The following is a 15,794-nucleotide window of genomic DNA, read 5'->3' as shown; positions in this document are numbered from 1 at the left end:
ATGGAAGAGAGGCAGCGGTCCCAGCCCTGCTCCCCATCCCAAAAATGAGACTCACAATAGGGAAGGAAAGGAACTTTAATAGAAACCAAAACATAGGGAACCAAAGTGCAAATCGTCCACCCCCCATAGGGGGGCCATCCTGAACCCCACATCATCCCCTCACCCCCCTTCGGGCCCCCAGCGCAGGCCCAGGGCCTGGAGCTTCTGCCTCAGGTAGTTCTTGAGTTGGGGCAGACCTCTCTGGGACTCCAGTTCCTCAAAGGGTAGCTGCCAGGAGAGGAGAGGGTGGCAGGTTACCTGTGGGCTGGGAGTGAGGTTTTGCCACAGGCCAGGCCAGGGCCACTCACCGGCAGGAGCTGGTAGCCCATCAGGCCTAGGTGCCGCTCCCTCAGGGCCCTCGAGCCCAGCAGCACCCTGCCGTCCCGGCAGAAATGCCAGCGTTCGCGCAACACCAGCACCACCCTGTGGGGAGAGGGACATGGCTTAGGGCATGGTGGGCAAGGTGGCCAGGGCTCCCCCACCCTGCCTCCCTTACCTCTGGGCAGGGTCTCGGGTAGTGGGGCTAGAGGCAGCCTGTCCCTGGGGGCAGGACCTTGGTGGGTATGGCAGGAAGGGGTCCTGGGTCCTCACGGGAAGAACAGCACCAGAGCTGCCGACACACAGCAGGAAGTCTGGAGGGGGAGCAGGGCGGGTGGTCTTAGCCAGGGCTCTGTCTCCCTGGGCCTGCGGCTGGCCCCTCGCTCACCTGTGCAGTAGCCTGGAGGCACGGTCAGGTCCTGGCGGTATTTCTCCTCCCCCAGCAGCTGGCGCAGCCCCTCAGCTACTATGTCCTTGTGACTGAGGAGAAAGGACACCAGTAGCAGGAAGGGCCCAGTGCCTCATCCTAGTCTGTCCCAGTCTAGTGCTGCCACCCTGCTGGGCAAAGCCCTCTGCTGCTTCAGGGTCCAGTTTTCTTTATGGGGCTGAGCACCTGAGCTTTGGCAGTTCATGGTCCCTCTAGCTTTTCCACTCTGTGCTGCTCCCAGGCCAGCCCCTCCCCTTGCCCCAGGCTGTCCCATCCACCTGTACTTGCAGCGGGCACGGTCGGTGATGAGAGGCTGGGGAAAGACGGGCACTTGCTGCCTTCGGGGAAGGCGGGGACCCCGGTATCCTGGGAGCTCCAGCTCCACGGCCGTGTCCAGCAGGGAGAGGTAGCGACGCACAATCAGAGCATGAGGGGTGCCTGTGGGGAGGTGGAGACTGGGGCTCTGGGCTGCAGGCCACCCTGCTCCCCTGCCTCTCCAGCCCTCAGGGCCCCAGCCAGCCATCCTGGCCGCGTACCACTGATGTAGTTGATAAAGCCAGGGGAAAAAACAAAGTGCAGGACTCTGAAGGGCAGGCACCGCAGTTGGCACAGTGACATCAAGATGTTGACTGTAGCCAGGGGTGCCACCCCTGCTTCCCGAGCCAGGATCCTCTCAAGGCAGGGCATAAACTGCTGTTCCAGGGGCAGGTAGTTCAGCCGCCCAAAGGGCAGGACCAACTTCTGTACCACCTGTGAAGGAAGAGCAGTTCATTACCCAGTGTGAAGTGTTTCTGCAGTCATCTTTCACAAGCTAAGCCTGAAAGGCTGAGCCAAGTTTATAACATTGCTGTAAAGACAGGACAGCTCCTCCAGCCTCACAGTTCAACAGCAAAGCAGTCATGAGCTGCATGTGACTAATCACCAGACAGGCAGAGGGGACATCACTGTGGGGTCTGGCCCTGAAGACTTCCAGGAGAGGGATGGGTGGAGCTAGGATGGTGCTAAGTGCTTTAGGAAACTGCACAGTTCCAGGAATACATGCTGCTGATGGGAGGTGGGCAAGCCACAGAGGTGTGGGAAAAGATGCAGGTCCCAGGAGACGGAGAGGATGTGTCTGCGTCAGGAAGAGGACAGCCAAGCTTGACAGGGCGCTTGGCTTGACCAGGTCCCTGAGAATGACTCAGGGATGCACAGGAGGTGGGAGGCAAGCCCACCTTGCTGGTGAGCTGGTTTTCCTGAACCACTAGGAAGTGGGCAATGGCTTCCAGAAGCTGGGGCTCCCGTAACCGGTGCCGGGCCAGGTGCTGGGCCAGGAGCACCATCACATGGGGCGTCAGTTCCTCTGGTCTTGTCTCTGTGAAGAACAGCCTGTCACAATGGGCCTCAGGCCGGACCTCCAGCTGGCTCAACTCCACCTCAGCCTAGCTAACTGAGCCCACTTTCCTCCTCCTGTCAGCCCTCCCCTTCCCTATCTGCCTTTAACCCCCTCCAGCACCTGCCAGGCTGCTGATCAGATGCTGCCGTGGATACCGCAGAAAACGGGGGCAGCTCAGAGCAGCTTCCAGCCTTTGCCCACCTCGGAGAAGAGACGACAAAGGGGGAGGTGGCTTCGGAGGGAGGCGGAGCCTTCGCTCCTGCTCCAGGGCGCGCACCAGGGGACCATCAGATGGAAAGCCTGAGGGGAGAGATGAAAGGCAGCCTGATAACAGAGCTGTGCAGCTGTTCTAATCATGGGGTTACTTGGTGAATTCCCCACCATTCTCCTCTCCACTTCCTGAGCGGGAAGGTGTGCTAGAGTTTAAGTGCAAACAGTGGAGAAATGTAAACTATCATGTGACTATGAGGTATCAGAACGGTCTGTGGGGAATACATACAAAGATGGCAAAACAGGCTTTCATCTTGTGCCAATTGTGACAAGTTATAGTGGCTTCCTAGGGCACTCTATTAGCAAGAATCTGGGGTGGCACCCTAGCGAGGCTGGAATGAGTGCGTTCGACTCATGATGTCTCACAGAACGGGAGCAAGAGCAAGTGTTCCTGGGCACACGCCTGATAGGCTGGGTCTCTGTCCATGGTCCTCTCCTGTTTTCCCTATTCTTCATTAACACCCAGCAGCCCCCCAGGCGCCCACCTCAAGCCCCTCCTCACCAAGTAAGACTGCAAGGTGCAGACACACGTGGATGGTGTGCATGTCAAAGGAGGGGCAGTTTCGGATGATGAGCTGACTCAAGTCCTGCAGTGTGGCCTGCTCCACAGGAGGGGGCCGTGGCCTAGACCCCAAGAGTTGGCCAAGACGACGAAGCGCCACCGGGTAGTGGTGGGCGCGCACCTTGGTGGGGTTCTGGCCCAGCCAGCGCAGCAGCTCCCCAGGGCTCCTCGCCTGTTCCAGAAGCCGCTGCAGCCCTTGCACATGACCTGTACTGGGGCTTCCTCCAAGAGGCCAGTCTCCCCATTTGCTGGGTCCCAGACAGCAGGGCTGTACTGGCGGGATCAGCAGCAAGCCAGACAGCCGAGTAGGGGAGGTCTGAGCAGAGAGCAGGACTCGAAGCATTGAGTTGGGTGATGGAGACCCTGAGGGGCAGCCCAAAAAAAGGGGTGAGGCTTTCTCCAAAGGGAGAAAGACCTGCTACCTACTCCTTACCTCACTCCTCATTCAGGGGACCTGGGTTCGAGCAACCCTTTGTGACTGCTCTGGGCCTCTTCCCCGCCCCGCCCCTCTGCCTCTTTCCACTGCTTTGAAACAGCAATCATAATCCTCAGTGCGGTCAGCGCAGCACTACTTGCAAAGCAATTCCACATGCACCATCCCTGATGCTCCTTACACGCCCATGAGGAGTAGGCAGGGCTGGCATTACCTCATTTCACCGGTGAGAAACGCAGGCCCAGAGCGGCGGAGAGGTTAAGCCCGGGGTCATGAACCGGGTTAGTGGTCGCGCCCAGTCTGGAGCCCAGGCGACACCGGCGTGCGCTCTCCCGACCACCTCCCTCTCCCGCAGGAGGCGGCGGCGGCAAAGAGAGTGGAACGCGGGGTGCGCGGCTGGACGGTGCTGGGTTCCATGCTGGGCGCTCCCACTTACCAGCGGCGTGACCTTGGACAAGCGGCTTCGTCTCTCCAAGTCTCCTCACCCGTGAAATGAAAACGCAGCGCCCACCTCGCAGGGAGCGCCCGGGGCCCGAGTGCGCCGCTATGCGATGGCGCGGAGTCGGCGAAGTCGGGGACCCCACACCCACCCAGGCCCAGGGACGCCAGGAGACCGTGGCCGCTGCCGCTAACACCAGCTCCCGCAGCCCTCCCGCAGCCCGCCCCGCAGGCGCCACCCCTACATGACTCCCCGGGCCCTGCGCAGGTCGCTCCCTCAGTCGGTCTCGGGGCCCGGGGGCCAGGCTCCCCCCGCGGCCTCCTCATCGGCCGGCCGCCGAGTCCGCCATCTTCCCAGCAGCCCCTGGATCGCCGCCCGGACACCAATCCCGGCGCTGCGCAAGGCTAGCGGAGACGTGGCTCCCGGCAGGCACTGCGAGCCAGGGAGCCGCGAGCCCGCCCCCGGGAAGTGCGCGCGCGGCGCCGGGGGCGGGGCCACGGAGGCCCGCGCTGAACACCCGGCGGAACACCCCGGAGAAGGGAAGGCGGTGGACCAGGGCGTAGGGCGCAGTCCGTGCCCTTCTCTCCCAAGGGGCGAGGGCTCCCCGCCCGCCACCCCGCACACACTCAGACACACTGCAAGAGTGAAAACTTCACAGTTACTTTAATCTGCACGGGTTCCGGGGAACTCCTTTGCCCCTCCCCGCTCCCCTTCACCAGCCTCCCACGGTCCTGGCGTCCCCAACTCAGCCCATGGTGCTGTCAGGGACTGGAAGCGGCTGGGTCCTCCGGCAGAACGCTAAGACGGGCCCGGGGGGCGGCCCGTCTCTGCCCGGGGCCGAGGCAGCGACAGCAGGTCCCTGACCCCGAGGAGCCCACTCCCAGTGCTGGCTGAGGGCCAGCAGCCCCGGGAGGCGGCCCCGAACCACGGCGATCGCAGGGCTGGGCCTCTGCCAGCCCCGGGAGTCCTCTGCGGCGCAGGGCTGGGCTCCAGGGCAGCGGGAAGAGGCAGGCCGGAGAGGTGGGCTTGGGCAGGCAGCAGTTCCCGCCACGGCGCGGGGAACAAGGTCCAGAGTGGCTGGCGATGCCGCCAAGCGCCCGCGGAGGCACTACGGGCGGTACATGGCAAAGGCCAGGAGACTGAGGAGCAGGGTGAAGCCGGCCAGGCCCAGAGTGGCGGTCAGGGGAAAGAACGGTCGGTACTGGATCTGGCAGTACCAGAGCAGCAGCAGCAGCAGGAGCAGCAGGGGCAGCAGCAGGCTGCCGATTTCCAGCCCGGAGGGGCCGGGCTCGGACCCCGGGGGGCAGGGGGGATTTGGGGGGCCGACCCTCGTGGACACGTGGCAGTGGAGAACGCAGTTGGGAGGGAGGTGAAGGCTGCCCAGGGTCTGGGTGTCGTCGCCTAGCAGCTGCCCTTGGTAGATGAGTCGCACCTGCTGTTCCCGGCCGGGAAACTGGGTCCTGAGGAGAGAGGGACCTGGGTAAGAGAGCAGGCCTCAGGCAATCCTAGTCCCGGGTCCCGGAACAGCACTCCCACCCGCCCCCTGCCCTCCACACCGCACCGGACCTGGCTTGGGAGGGGCCATCTGCCAGGGGAACAAGTGTAGTTGTGATGTGGGGCGCTCAGCGCCTCCAGTATAAACGAGGGCTGGGTCTCAGATCTCTCCGGGGGCCTTCTGCGACTACTCCCCCCACCCCTGTCTTTAGCATTGCTCCCGCCTCTTGCCCTGCTTACCTTTTTAAGGAGCCAATGGTGTCGTGGGGCCAGGCCCTGGCCACCTGCTCTGAATCATTGAGGAATTTCAGCCGTAGCACGAGGGGCTCCTGCGGGGAGTCCAGGGCTGGCTGTGTCGGTGTTGCTGTGACCCCCGTGCTGGGCTCTGGCTGTGCAGCTTGACCTCTGTATCTCAGGCTGGGGGTCTCTGGCCCTGGGGCCTCCCCTCTCATGCTGTCGGTAGCTGCCATGGCTGCGCTGGGCTGGGCTGGCGATGGGGTCCCTGACAGCTGGGGCAGTGGGTCCCCGCCCTCAGCAGTGTGCGTTGAGACCCAGGCAAGGGCCAGCACCAGAAGGCAGGCAAGCACCGAGAAAAGGACGGTCACCTCATCACCCACCCCTTCAATCAGGGTCATGGCGCTTGCCTTGCCCGCCGCACTACCGAGCTGGAGAGGCACAAAGAGCCCGTGAGGCGCGAGACCCCCGGGCCAGGGGCCCTAGAACCTCCACAGGATCCTGCCCCCACTCCACCACTATGCTCCCAGCGTCCTCAGCCTCCGTCCCCTCACCCACCCCAGGGTACCGGCTGCTCTGCCTCCCAGTTGCCCCAAACTTGCGTCCCGGTGCCCCTTCCCATCGCCGAATCCCAAGTCCTAACTTTCTGTCTTCTGAGCTCGAGGTCTTCAACCAGCTCCCAGCTCACCCAAACCCTATGTCAAGGTAAGGGCCCCGACCTTCTAAGCAATGCCTCCCCTAAACTTCACCCCGACCAAACTGCACCCCCAAGCGTATCTATTCTCCTGTCCACTTCACTCCAGTGTGTCCACTCCTTCACCGACTTCACCCCAGGCTCATCTACTCCGTTGCTAAAGTTTCTCCGAAGTAGGGGTGGAGCCTCTGTACCCCCACCCCCCACCCACAGCGTTACCGTTCACCCAAACCCCACCCGCGGCACCGGACTGCTTCCCAGGCTTCCCCCACAGCAAACGTCAAACTCGCCCCTGGGCAATCTGGAGCCTCCGAGCGTCACCACCCACCCAGCTCGCCCCCCTCCTGATCCCCTCAACCCCTCTCCCCGGAGGCCCAACTCTGCGCCTCCTCTGGAAGCGTCTCCAAGCCAAACCCCAGATCCCGCCGGGAATCCGAGACTTCACGCTCCCCGCCCCCACCCCTCGTCACCCCTCCCACCTTCCCGCCCCCCGGAGCCGCAGGAGGGCACGGCGATCCGGGGCAGCGCGGGCGGGGCCCGGCTGGGGCCCTGGGTGGCGGGGTGGGCGCGGTCGCGGCGCGGAGACTTACCGCACGGGTCCCTCAGCTCCATCGCGGCCCCTCGGGCACTTCCGGGCGGGAGGCGCGGAGGTCGCAGGCACCTGAAGCACCCCTCCTTCCCCGCTGCCGCGGCCAGGGGCATTGTGGGACTTGTAGTCCGGCGCCGCGCTGTCCCCGCCCTCCGCCCTGCGGACCCACGTGCTGGGTTCGACCTGCGGTTCCCGGCGCCTGGAGATCGCTGAGGGGCCGGTGGGGGCGGATTTGGGGGTTGTGCTACCCCCTAGGGGTTTGGATGGCAGCAGGGTCTGCCCCCTCCCCCTCCAACAGCCAGGGCATCTGTCACACCAGACACCGACGTCAGCTGGAGCACGTCAGAGCGCCCGTGTTCGTAATGCAGTGAGGAAGGCTCTGAGAAACTCAGAGGGCCCCTACCCTTCTGTCAGACTGGGCGCCAGAAGGCGCTTTGGCTACCAAAATTAATTTTTCAGCCCAAAGCCCAATATCCATGGGCTGCCCCACCAGGCTGCCTAGGAATACCCATCCTCAGGGCTGCCCCTTACCCTGGTCCCCTCCTCCACCTTGCCCCTTTAGGACTGTGAAAGAAGCATAGACTTTGGAACCTGGCACGAATCCTGATCCCTTATCCTGTGCTTATCAGCTATATGACCTTGGGTGGGTTGTTGCATCTCTCTGAACATTAATTTCTTCCTTTCTAAAACACACTTTGTAAGTCAACCATAAGGAAGAAATTAGATGATTTATTCAAAAAAGTGAAAACTATATAAGGTACATGTCACACGGTAGATATTTGTATTAGTACACTCCCTTCACCCAAACCTGGGCTTGGGAATTGGGTCCTTGGTGTGTTACTGTGTGGATGGTGTTGAATCCCAGGCCTGTGGATATCTGTGGATTTTTCCCTTTGGGCTCCTGCAGCCGCAGAGATCTCACATCCTGGTTTTTACAGGCCAGTCTTGATTTAAAATAATCTATCCTAGACTTCCCATAGTTCATGCCTACTTGTGGGAGCAAGTGGTCCAAATATTGCCTTAGGAATGTCAGTCTAGATAGATACCATACACAACTAACCTATCTCTAGTTCCTTCCCTCCTGTTCATTCACTTATTCTACTAACATGTTTTCAAAATATGTACCATGACCAGGTGTGGTGGCTCACATCTGTAATCCCAGCACTTTGGGAGGCTGAATTGGACAGATCACCTGAGGTCAGGAGTTCGTACCAGCCTGGCCAACATGGTAAAACCCTGTCTCTATTAAGAAAAAAAAATCTATCTATAGATATAGATATATACACACACAAAAAAAATTAGCTGGGCGTGGTGGTGGGCACCTGTAATCCCAGCTACTGAGGAGGTTGAGGCAGGAGAATCACTTGAACCCAGAACATGGAGGTTGCAGTGAGCCAAGATTGAGCCACTGCACTCCAACCTGGGTGGCAGAGCGAGACTCCGTCTATATATACATACATACATACATACATATATATATGTTTAAAAATACATTTTATGTATACACATACATACACAAACACTATGTGCCAGGCATTGTGCAAGTTACCAGGAATAAAATGGTGAATTGGACCCTCTTCCTGCCCTCATGAGGCTCAATATACTAGTAGAAGAGCCAGATGTGAGGACAGCCCATCAGTGCTATAACAGGTGTGTGCTACTTGCTGGGGCAACACATTTGAGGAGCTCTTTGCTCTTAGTGTCTCTCTTGGGAGGTATACCTAGTGCTACTTCCTGCTGTCAATTCTAATTAAGCATCTAAAAGAGATATTGGATGTTACTTTTAGAATTATACAATGTCAGAACTAGGTTTTCTGTTCAGCTACTATATTTTGCAGATGAAGCCCAGAGAGGGCAGAAGATATCCTTAAGGTTATGCAGGGAAAAAGAAACACATGTCCTTCAGGAGCTTAGGAGACCCCATGTGTTGATTAGCTTTCACCAGGTGCTTTGGAAGGTACAAGGAACTCAGGAATAGTGACTGGGTTGGTACTGGGGCTGAGTTGTGTGGATAATCAAACGGTGGGCAGCTTCATGCTGGGAAAAGGTCCAGCTTGGCTGGGGAAGTGGAAGTGTGTGGAAGAAGGATGATCTGGGGTAGCAGATCCCGGCAACATCCCTGGCAAATTTATTGGCTGGGGCCACTGCTCTGCACATGTCACCTCTTGCAGGTTTTAGGAAACAGTGTGTGTGTGTGTGTGTGTGTGTGTGTGTGTGTTGGTGAGGGCGGTGCTAACAGAACTGCAGCCCACTTTGCCAATGGGACTGCAGAGGAACTGGGACATTGCAGGGAGCTCCCTGGCCCCAGAGGGAGTGAAAGGACAGGATGGACAAGGTGTGAGAACAAGAAAAATTAAGAGCCACGTGGGCTCTGGTTAGTCTCTCCAATGGGATGGGTAGGGGAGAAGGGCATATAATATTTCATCCCACTCTTCTTCCTCTATCTACCAATGGGGTCGGGTAGCATTTAGCTAACCTCCCCAATCCGGCAGGGGGAGGGTCTTTTAGGAGAGGCCGATCACAAGAAGGTAAGAGTAGGGGCGTGTTTGTTCAAAGTATCATTTCCAGATCCGCAGATGATGAAGGCTCAGGGAGAACTGGAAATAGCAGCCCACAACCCATCCCAGCCTCTGAGCTGCAGCTGGCAGTGGAGAGCCTGGGCAGGGGGCCAGGGAGAGAACTCCGGTAGTAGGGTGGTCTCTAGGGCTGACCTCGGAGCCTGGGGACAGAGGAGCCTTTGCCGCACTGAAGGCGGGACGCCGTAAGCGAGGCGCAGCTGGGCCTGGGCGGGCTCCTCGGCCAATCAGCCTTGGTCAGCAGCACCCTCAGACGCAGGGCACAGTTTGGGCATTGCCTAGAGATCGGACACCCCGCTCAGATCAGCTCAGGGAGGCGAAAGCGACAGCCGGGAGCGGGAGGAGACCGGGGCAGCTGTCCCCTCAGAGAGGGTGGCACTCGAGGCAGTGTGGGTGGGGGCTGGTGAGGAGGCGGAAGGGCCGAGGCTGGGTGGGAGGGGCCCGGGCTCCTGGGCTGGAGCGGGCGGCTTGGGGGTGGAGGCTGCAGAACCAGCGAGCAAGCGAGGGGCGGGGGCGCCTGGGTCGGCGCGCAGGAGGGGCGGGGGCGGCGGGGAGGGGGGCTCGGGCTGCGTGTGCCGGAGCCGGCGGGGGCGGCGGTGCGTGCGCATGACGCGGGGGGAGGGCCCGGGCGGCGCGCTCCCGGTCCCGTTGTTGTTGCCGCTGGAGGCTGCTCCGAGGCAGTGGGATCACGGCGCCGGGAAGCGCTCGGCAGCGGTGGCCACAGCGTGCGCGGCGGCGCCTCCTGGCCTCGGCCTCCGGCCCCCGACCCCCGGCTCCATGCGCTAGCCCCGCGCCGCCGGCCCAGTAGTCCCGGCCCCGCCAGCCCCGCGCGCCCGCTCGCCGCCGCCGCCGCCGCCGCGCCGCCCCGGGCCCGCCTTGGGCCCCACGGCTTCGAAGCCATGAACTTCCAGGCGGGCGGAGGGCAGAGCCCGCAGCAGCAGCAGAGCCTGGCGGCTCCGGGGGGCGGCGGCGGTGGCGGCGGCGGCGGCGCGGGGGGCGGCGGGCAGTTCGGCGGCGCGGGGCCTGGGGCCGGGGGCGGCGGCGGCCCTTCGCAGCAGCTGGCCGGCGGGCCCCCCCAGCAGTTCGCGCTCTCCAACTCGGCGGCCATCCGGGCCGAGATCCAGCGCTTCGAGTCCGTGCATCCCAACATCTACGCCATCTACGACCTGATAGAGCGCATCGAGGATTTGGCGCTGCAGAACCAGATCCGGGAGCACGTCATCTCCATCGAGGGTGAGCGGAGCTGGGAGCTGTGGAAGCCGGGGCACGGTGGCCTCTCCCGCGCGGGCCGAGGGCTCCACGGGCCGGGCCTGGCTGTGCTTTCCCAGTGGGGGTCCTTGCGCGCTTGAGGTCCGGGCCACGAGGTTTGCCGATCTGTGCTGCAGAACCGGCGAGCAGCTTCGCCATATCTCGTTCAGGGACACTTTGGGGTTGGGGGTTTTCTGCTCTCTGTGCTCCAGGGCGCGAAGCTGGTGTCGCTCCGGGGGGCCTGGACCAGATGTGTCCAGGCCTGGCCGGGGAAGGTGGGCGCGGCAGACGGCTTCAGTTGCCGGGAGGTGGGGCCGTGACCGGGGAGGCTTCTTAGCCGCTGCCCTGGCCCTGCTCCGCAGTGGGGCGGAGGATCGGAGCTTCGCATTAGTGGATGGCAGCCTTCCCGGGCCCAGCGCCCGCAGGCCCGGAGGGTGGCGCTCGCCGCGGCGCCCTCTCCCGACGCACACCCACTACGCCGTCGCGGCCAGGCGGGCGCGGGCCGGGCCTGGCGCGGGGCTGCAGCGCAGCGACCGCGTGGGAGGCGCCGGCAGGTCCATCCGCGCCTTGGCTGGGTCCTGAGCGCGCCGGGGACCCGCGGCTTCTCGGTCTGGAGGCAGCCGCGGGGCAGCCAGGCGCTGACTGACCTCCAGGAACACCGAACCCGGAGTCGGGGACCGGAAACCCCCGGCCACTAAGCTGCCTAGCGCTCCTTTCTCTGGGCCTTTAGGCCCTGGACTTTCGACCGCTGAGGGCACAGGAAGTGGGGGCAGCTGCTGGCGGATGTCCAGTGAGTCCTGGTGTAGTGGGGCTGGCGGCACCCGCAGGCACCCCAGTGGCATGGTGACCTTCGAGCGTTCGTGGACAGATGGGCCTCGCCCTGGGCCATCTGCTTCCTCCTCCAGCTCTGTTTGAAAGGGGACGCCCACCGGCAGGTGGTGGGTTTGGCCTCAGTGGAAATGCAGCGAGAGCCAAGGCATTTTGGGATAACATGGAGCTGTGGGCCTGTCCGTGATTTGGGCCTTAAGGATAGGGCCCCTTCCAGCTTCATCTGCTTGCCTGAGGTTCTGCGGGTAGTGCATCTGAACACCTCCCTTTCTGCTTTCAGAAGTCCCCATAGCTAGGGAAGGGGTATTGGGTCTGGGGGGACCCCATGTGCTGCTGAGTCCTGTCTTTTGTTGTAACATGACAGTCTGACTTCCTTCTGCCTCTTCCCAACTCGTTTTTATTTCTTTCCTCTCAAGGCTGAGTTCTCTGTGAACTAATTAGGTGACAGAAAAAACTCATTAACGTAGATCTGAGTAAATGGCCTGAATCACCGCTGTGGCTGGGGACTAGGAGATGGCATTTGTGCGAGCCCTGGGCCCCAAAGTGAGGAGATGACCAATTTTTCCTCTTAGATCTGAAAAGGGTGGAGGCGGGAGAGACATCGTTGCTGCAGCTTCACTGTCCTTGGAGGAAGTGAAGACATTCCTAATCTGCTCCAAGCTTACCTTCCCCCAGCTCCTTTTGGAGGGTGACAAGCTTCGTGGGTTGGCCACAGGATGTGGGGGGGGGGGGGGGGGGGTGCAAATCTGCTTCTGAGCCCTTCCCAGAACAGGGAACGGTTTCTGGTCTCCACACAGGCTCCAGCGTCCTGAGCAGCGACCCTTCCTCCCAAGCTCCAGGGAGCCTCTGGTTGGGTATCTTCTGTCATGTGAAGGTGGTGATTCCTGGGGCACTCTTGAATTTTTTGCCTGGTCTTAAATTTAACACAACAGGCAGAATTTCCCCTCTTAGGGCCCTCCCTTGACTGACTTCCCCATTGCGGTCTGGAAATACCCCACAGTTCCATCTACCAGGCCTGGAAGCTCGGCCTCACCCTTGTGAAATCCTGGGAGCTGGTGTCTCACTGTCACCAGACCGACCCAGCTGTGGCTCACACATCCGTTCCCAGCCCTGCTGTTTCCACTCCTGGGCCCTGCTGCCCTGCTCTCCCTCCCTCCCCCCTGCCCAGCCTCTCCTGACACCATCGTCTTTATCCACTTGACCCCTCTTGCATTCCCACTTTTCTGCTGTAGGCAGTCTTCAAAAGAAAAAAAACCACTCCTTCTCCAATTTCTGCCCTATATCCTTCCTGCGATAGAACTCCTCTCCATCTGCCAAACCATATTGCTTCTGTCCTGCGAAGCAAGCGTCCCCACCTTCTTTCTTCGAGGAGGGAGAGGCACAGACTCTCTGGGCGTTCCTGAGCATAGTCTGAGGCTGGACTGAGACCCAGCCCCCCAACGCCAGCCCCAGAGCCGTACAGACCTGGGCTGTTACATAAACAGTGTCAGCTGGGGGCTGGGTCCTGTGTTTCCTGGGGATAAGCCTCTCGTGGAAAGCGGTGGCAGGTTCCGAGTGTATAACAAAGCCTCCCCCACTCTGTTTAGGCTTCAGTGAAGGGTTTGTGTGTCCCAACTCTGAAGGTGACTTGGGGCATGTGGTCAGGATCGGTTTGGCACCGAGAAATTGCAGTGGGCACTTGGGCCTCCTGTAGTCTCTTGGCCACTTGAAGTCATTTCTGACCCCGTGTCCAGGGCAGGAGGAAGCTGGGGAGGTTTGGCTTTCCTGTGTTTCAGGCCAGGATTTGTGGGGAGGGAGACCATCTTGAAAAGTTCCTTTCCCACCAGAGGCCAAGGAAAGAGAAAACCTGCCCATTGCTTGGCCTTAGGGAGTGGAAGAAGTATAGTCCGCAGCTGGGAGGGAGAGCTGGAGGGCTCACTATGTGCAGAGCCTCTGAATCACCTTCCCTTCACTAGTGGGGAAACTGAGGCTCAGAGAAGGGAGGGGACCAAGCAGATATAGCCAGGAAGAGTCTGGGCCTCCAGCAGGAGCCGGCTTCCGGCTTGGCACTCACCTACGAGCGCTCCCTGAGAGTTTCCTGGCTCAGTCCTAGAAAGAGCGATGCAGGAGAACCAGGGCCTCCGTCCAAATGGGGACACTGGGCACGTGGAGTGCAGGACGCTGGGCCAAGCTAGCCAGGAGCCCCAGGAAGCTGTTGGGAAAAGCAGCCTGGGAGCCAGCAGGTCCTAGAAAGGTCTGCTGATCCCAGTCAGTATGTGCAGGGAAGGACCGGGCAAAGGGAGAAGCAGGGGTTCGGGGAGGGCCTGGGGCCCTGCTGGCGGCTCCAGAGAGGCTCCCGCCTGGAGGTGGAAGTGGACCTGACTACTAGGTGTGTGCGCCATATGGTGACTATTGTGCGTGCAGGAGCTGGGCTTTGTCAGCTGGGTGACTTGCTCAAGTTCCTCCCTTGTTTTCCCCCAGGGCCTTTTTTTTTTTTAACAGTTTCTTTGAGTATTCCAGCCGGCCTGGCCTGGCCGCCAGAGCGTTCTCACCCTCACCCCATTCACTTTTCATTCAGTTCACAGGCTGGGGGCTTGGTGACATCCTAAAGGGACTAAGGTAAAGAGATGTGGGGGTTTCTTGTTTGGGTCAAGCCTCGGCTAGACAGAGAAGGGGCCGCAGCTGTGGCCGCAGTTGGGTGGCAGCTCAGAGGGGGAGGAAAAGGGTGCCCACCCTGGCATCCCAGCCCGTAGCCCGCACCCTGGCGAGCAGGCCTCCCTCAGGCACACCTGGGTTTAGCGTTTGTGTCTGTTCTGTTCGTCCTGTGACTTGGTGCTGCAGGACTGGCATAATGGTATTCACATTTGTGCCAGGCGCTCTCTCAAGCTTTCCTTACTGTTCCTGGGTGGGCCCGGCCTATATTCCCCTGTGGACCCGGCTACACCACACACTGCTGAGGCTGCCTTCAAAGACGAGGACTCGGGAGGTCTGGGATGGGCACTGGGGACGCGCGTCTGGAACCAGCCTGGGGCCCTCTGGCAATTCATTGGTTTAGGGACTGAGCATCTAATGGGGGCCTGGATGCTTATGTGGGACTTTGCTCACAAGAGTTCTAGGAATTCTGAAAAAGAGCATAACCATGTGGGTGCTAGTAGCCAGGGAAAGCTGCATTTGTTCCAGATACATTCATTTAGCTCCTACTGTGTGGCCCAGTTGCATCTAGCACAGTGAAAAGCAGACAATCAAAGGAGAGCAAGGGAGAGAAGGGGCCAGAAGGTCTGGGCTTAGTGCACCCAGAGAAAATGACTCAGCCTGTAGGAGGTGCCAGAGAGGCACTGGGAGTGTGGGAAGGAGCCCCAGATTTTCAGAACACCGGAGCAGAGCAAGGGTCAGAAACTTGGGCAGCCTCATCAAGACCTCCTCCTTCTGAGTCAGAAGCCGGCACGGGAAGACCTGTCTAGCCTGATCTCAGGCTACACGGTCTCGGGTCAGTGCAGTGACCCATTCACTGCTCAATCTAGGTCTACACTCGGGCTCTCCCCCAGTGGTGGTACCCACAGATGAAGCAGTCCTTGTCCCTACGGTGCCCCCTGGCTATCTTCCTGTGTCATTTTTTCTTTTCTCAAACGTGCCAGGCCTGGGGGTCAGGAGGGTTTCCACATAAGGAAACAGGATGACAAAGGCAATGGCAACGAGAACATGGGTCCCAGGGAACAGCAAGTGGGGCTCTTTAGCTCGGGTGTGCAGTCGTAGGAGATGGGTGGGTGAGGTGGGCAGGACCCTGGTGAAGGAGTATTTAATGCTTTCTCCTGTATTTATTTCCACCCTGCCATGTTCCTAGAAACCACGGGAGCTGGCCCGTCATTCTGTGGGAGGTGGGTATCACGAAGGCTTTAGGCCTTTGAGAAGGCCTGAGCCACGCCAGCGTCCACACCGCTCGTTTGTGCTTGTAAGCCCCCCACCAGCTGTCAGCGCATCCCTGGCCCAGAAGTAGAGGGAGTGAGGTGCTCTTCTCGGAAAGCAGGTGTAGCCTGGGAGAGCCGAGGCTGGAGAGAAACAGACACCCTCGTAAGAACTCCCATGTCCCCGTGTGGCATTGCCTAAACATCCACCTGTTGTGTTCGTTTCTTTCTCTTTTTTTTTGGAGACAGAGTCTCACTTTGTCGCCAGGCGCCAGGCTGGAGTGCAGTTTTGGCGCGATCTTGGCTCGCTGCAACCTCCGCCTCCCGGGTTCAAGCAATTCTCCTGCCTCAGCCTCCCGAGTAGCTGGGACTGCAGGTGCGCCACCA

At 60.5% G+C, this 15,794-nt stretch overlaps 3 protein-coding genes across 10 annotated transcripts in view; 1 reads left to right on the top strand and 2 right to left on the bottom strand.

Moving 5' to 3' along the window:
- Positions 1-60: 60 nt before the first annotated feature.
- On the bottom strand, positions 61-4,301 carry FASTK (Fas activated serine/threonine kinase). 3 transcript variants are annotated; one of them, XM_017520357.2, is made up of 10 exons: positions 4,108-4,301; positions 2,932-3,354; positions 2,280-2,459; positions 1,999-2,138; positions 1,321-1,534; positions 1,063-1,222; positions 746-837; positions 536-671; positions 348-462; positions 61-267 (listed from the first exon to the last, which is right to left on the bottom strand). In XM_017520357.2, exons 1-10 carry the CDS (start codon positions 4,187-4,189, stop codon positions 160-162), a joined length of 1,650 nt encoding a protein of 549 aa, XP_017375846.1. In that variant the 5' UTR covers positions 4,190-4,301; the 3' UTR covers positions 61-159. The 3 variants fall into 3 exon arrangements, with proteins under 3 accessions (XP_017375846.1, XP_017375855.1, XP_017375877.1); XM_017520366.2 differs by having other exon boundaries at positions 2,361-2,459; XM_017520388.2 differs by lacking the exon at positions 2,280-2,459.
- Positions 4,302-4,507: 206 nt separating this feature from the next.
- TMUB1 (transmembrane and ubiquitin like domain containing 1) lies at positions 4,508-6,984 on the bottom strand. 2 transcript variants are annotated; one of them, XM_017520402.2, is made up of 3 exons: positions 6,876-6,984; positions 5,598-6,022; positions 4,508-5,323 (listed from the first exon to the last, which is right to left on the bottom strand). In XM_017520402.2, the coding sequence occupies exons 2-3, from the start codon at positions 5,990-5,992 to the stop codon at positions 4,972-4,974; spliced, it is 747 nt and encodes a 248-aa protein (XP_017375891.1). In that variant the 5' UTR covers positions 5,993-6,022; positions 6,876-6,984; the 3' UTR covers positions 4,508-4,971. The 2 variants fall into 2 exon arrangements, with proteins under 2 accessions (XP_017375891.1, XP_017375889.1); XM_017520400.2 differs by lacking the exon at positions 6,876-6,984 and having other exon boundaries at positions 5,598-6,747.
- A 3,097-nt stretch (positions 6,985-10,081) lies between these two features.
- The window catches only part of AGAP3 (ArfGAP with GTPase domain, ankyrin repeat and PH domain 3), a 58,601-nt gene continuing 52,888 nt past the window's right edge, over positions 10,082-15,794 (top strand). Inside the window, exon 1 of one of the 5 annotated variants that reach the window (XM_017520295.2) lies at positions 10,082-10,683. In XM_017520295.2, the coding sequence (XP_017375784.1) occupies positions 10,350-10,683 (334 nt within the window). In that variant the 5' untranslated portion in view covers positions 10,082-10,349. The remainder of the gene's footprint in view (positions 10,684-15,794) is intronic. The other 4 variants (XM_017520296.2, XM_037735612.1, XM_017520316.2 and 1 more) reach the window with 4 other exon arrangements.

Source organism: Cebus imitator, unplaced genomic scaffold (assembly GCF_001604975.1).
Source record: "Cebus imitator isolate Cc_AM_T3 unplaced genomic scaffold, Cebus_imitator-1.0 Scaffold20, whole genome shotgun sequence".
Lineage (NCBI taxonomy): Eukaryota > Metazoa > Chordata > Mammalia > Primates > Cebidae > Cebus > Cebus imitator.
The sequence above is the reverse complement of the archived record's forward strand: the minus strand, read 5'-3'. Positions and strand labels throughout refer to the sequence as shown.

Coding starts and splice junctions, on each gene's coding strand:
- FASTK (XM_017520357.2), bottom strand. CDS start 4,189: ATGAGGAGGCCGCGGGGGGAGCCTGGCCCCCGGGCCCCGAGACCGACT. Junction 672..745: donor GCCTCCAGGCTACTGCACAG/GTGAGCGAGGGG, acceptor CTCCCCCTCCAG/ACTTCCTGCTGTGTGTCGGC. Junction 268..347: donor TGGGCTACCAGCTCCTGCCG/GTGAGTGGCCCT, acceptor CTCTCCTGGCAG/CTACCCTTTGAGGAACTGGA.
- TMUB1 (XM_017520402.2), bottom strand. CDS start 5,992: ATGACCCTGATTGAAGGGGTGGGTGATGAGGTGACCGTCCTTTTCTCG. Junction 5,324..5,597: donor ACCATTGGCTCCTTAAAAAG/GTAAGCAGGGCA, acceptor CTCTCTCCTCAG/GACCCAGTTTCCCGGCCGGG.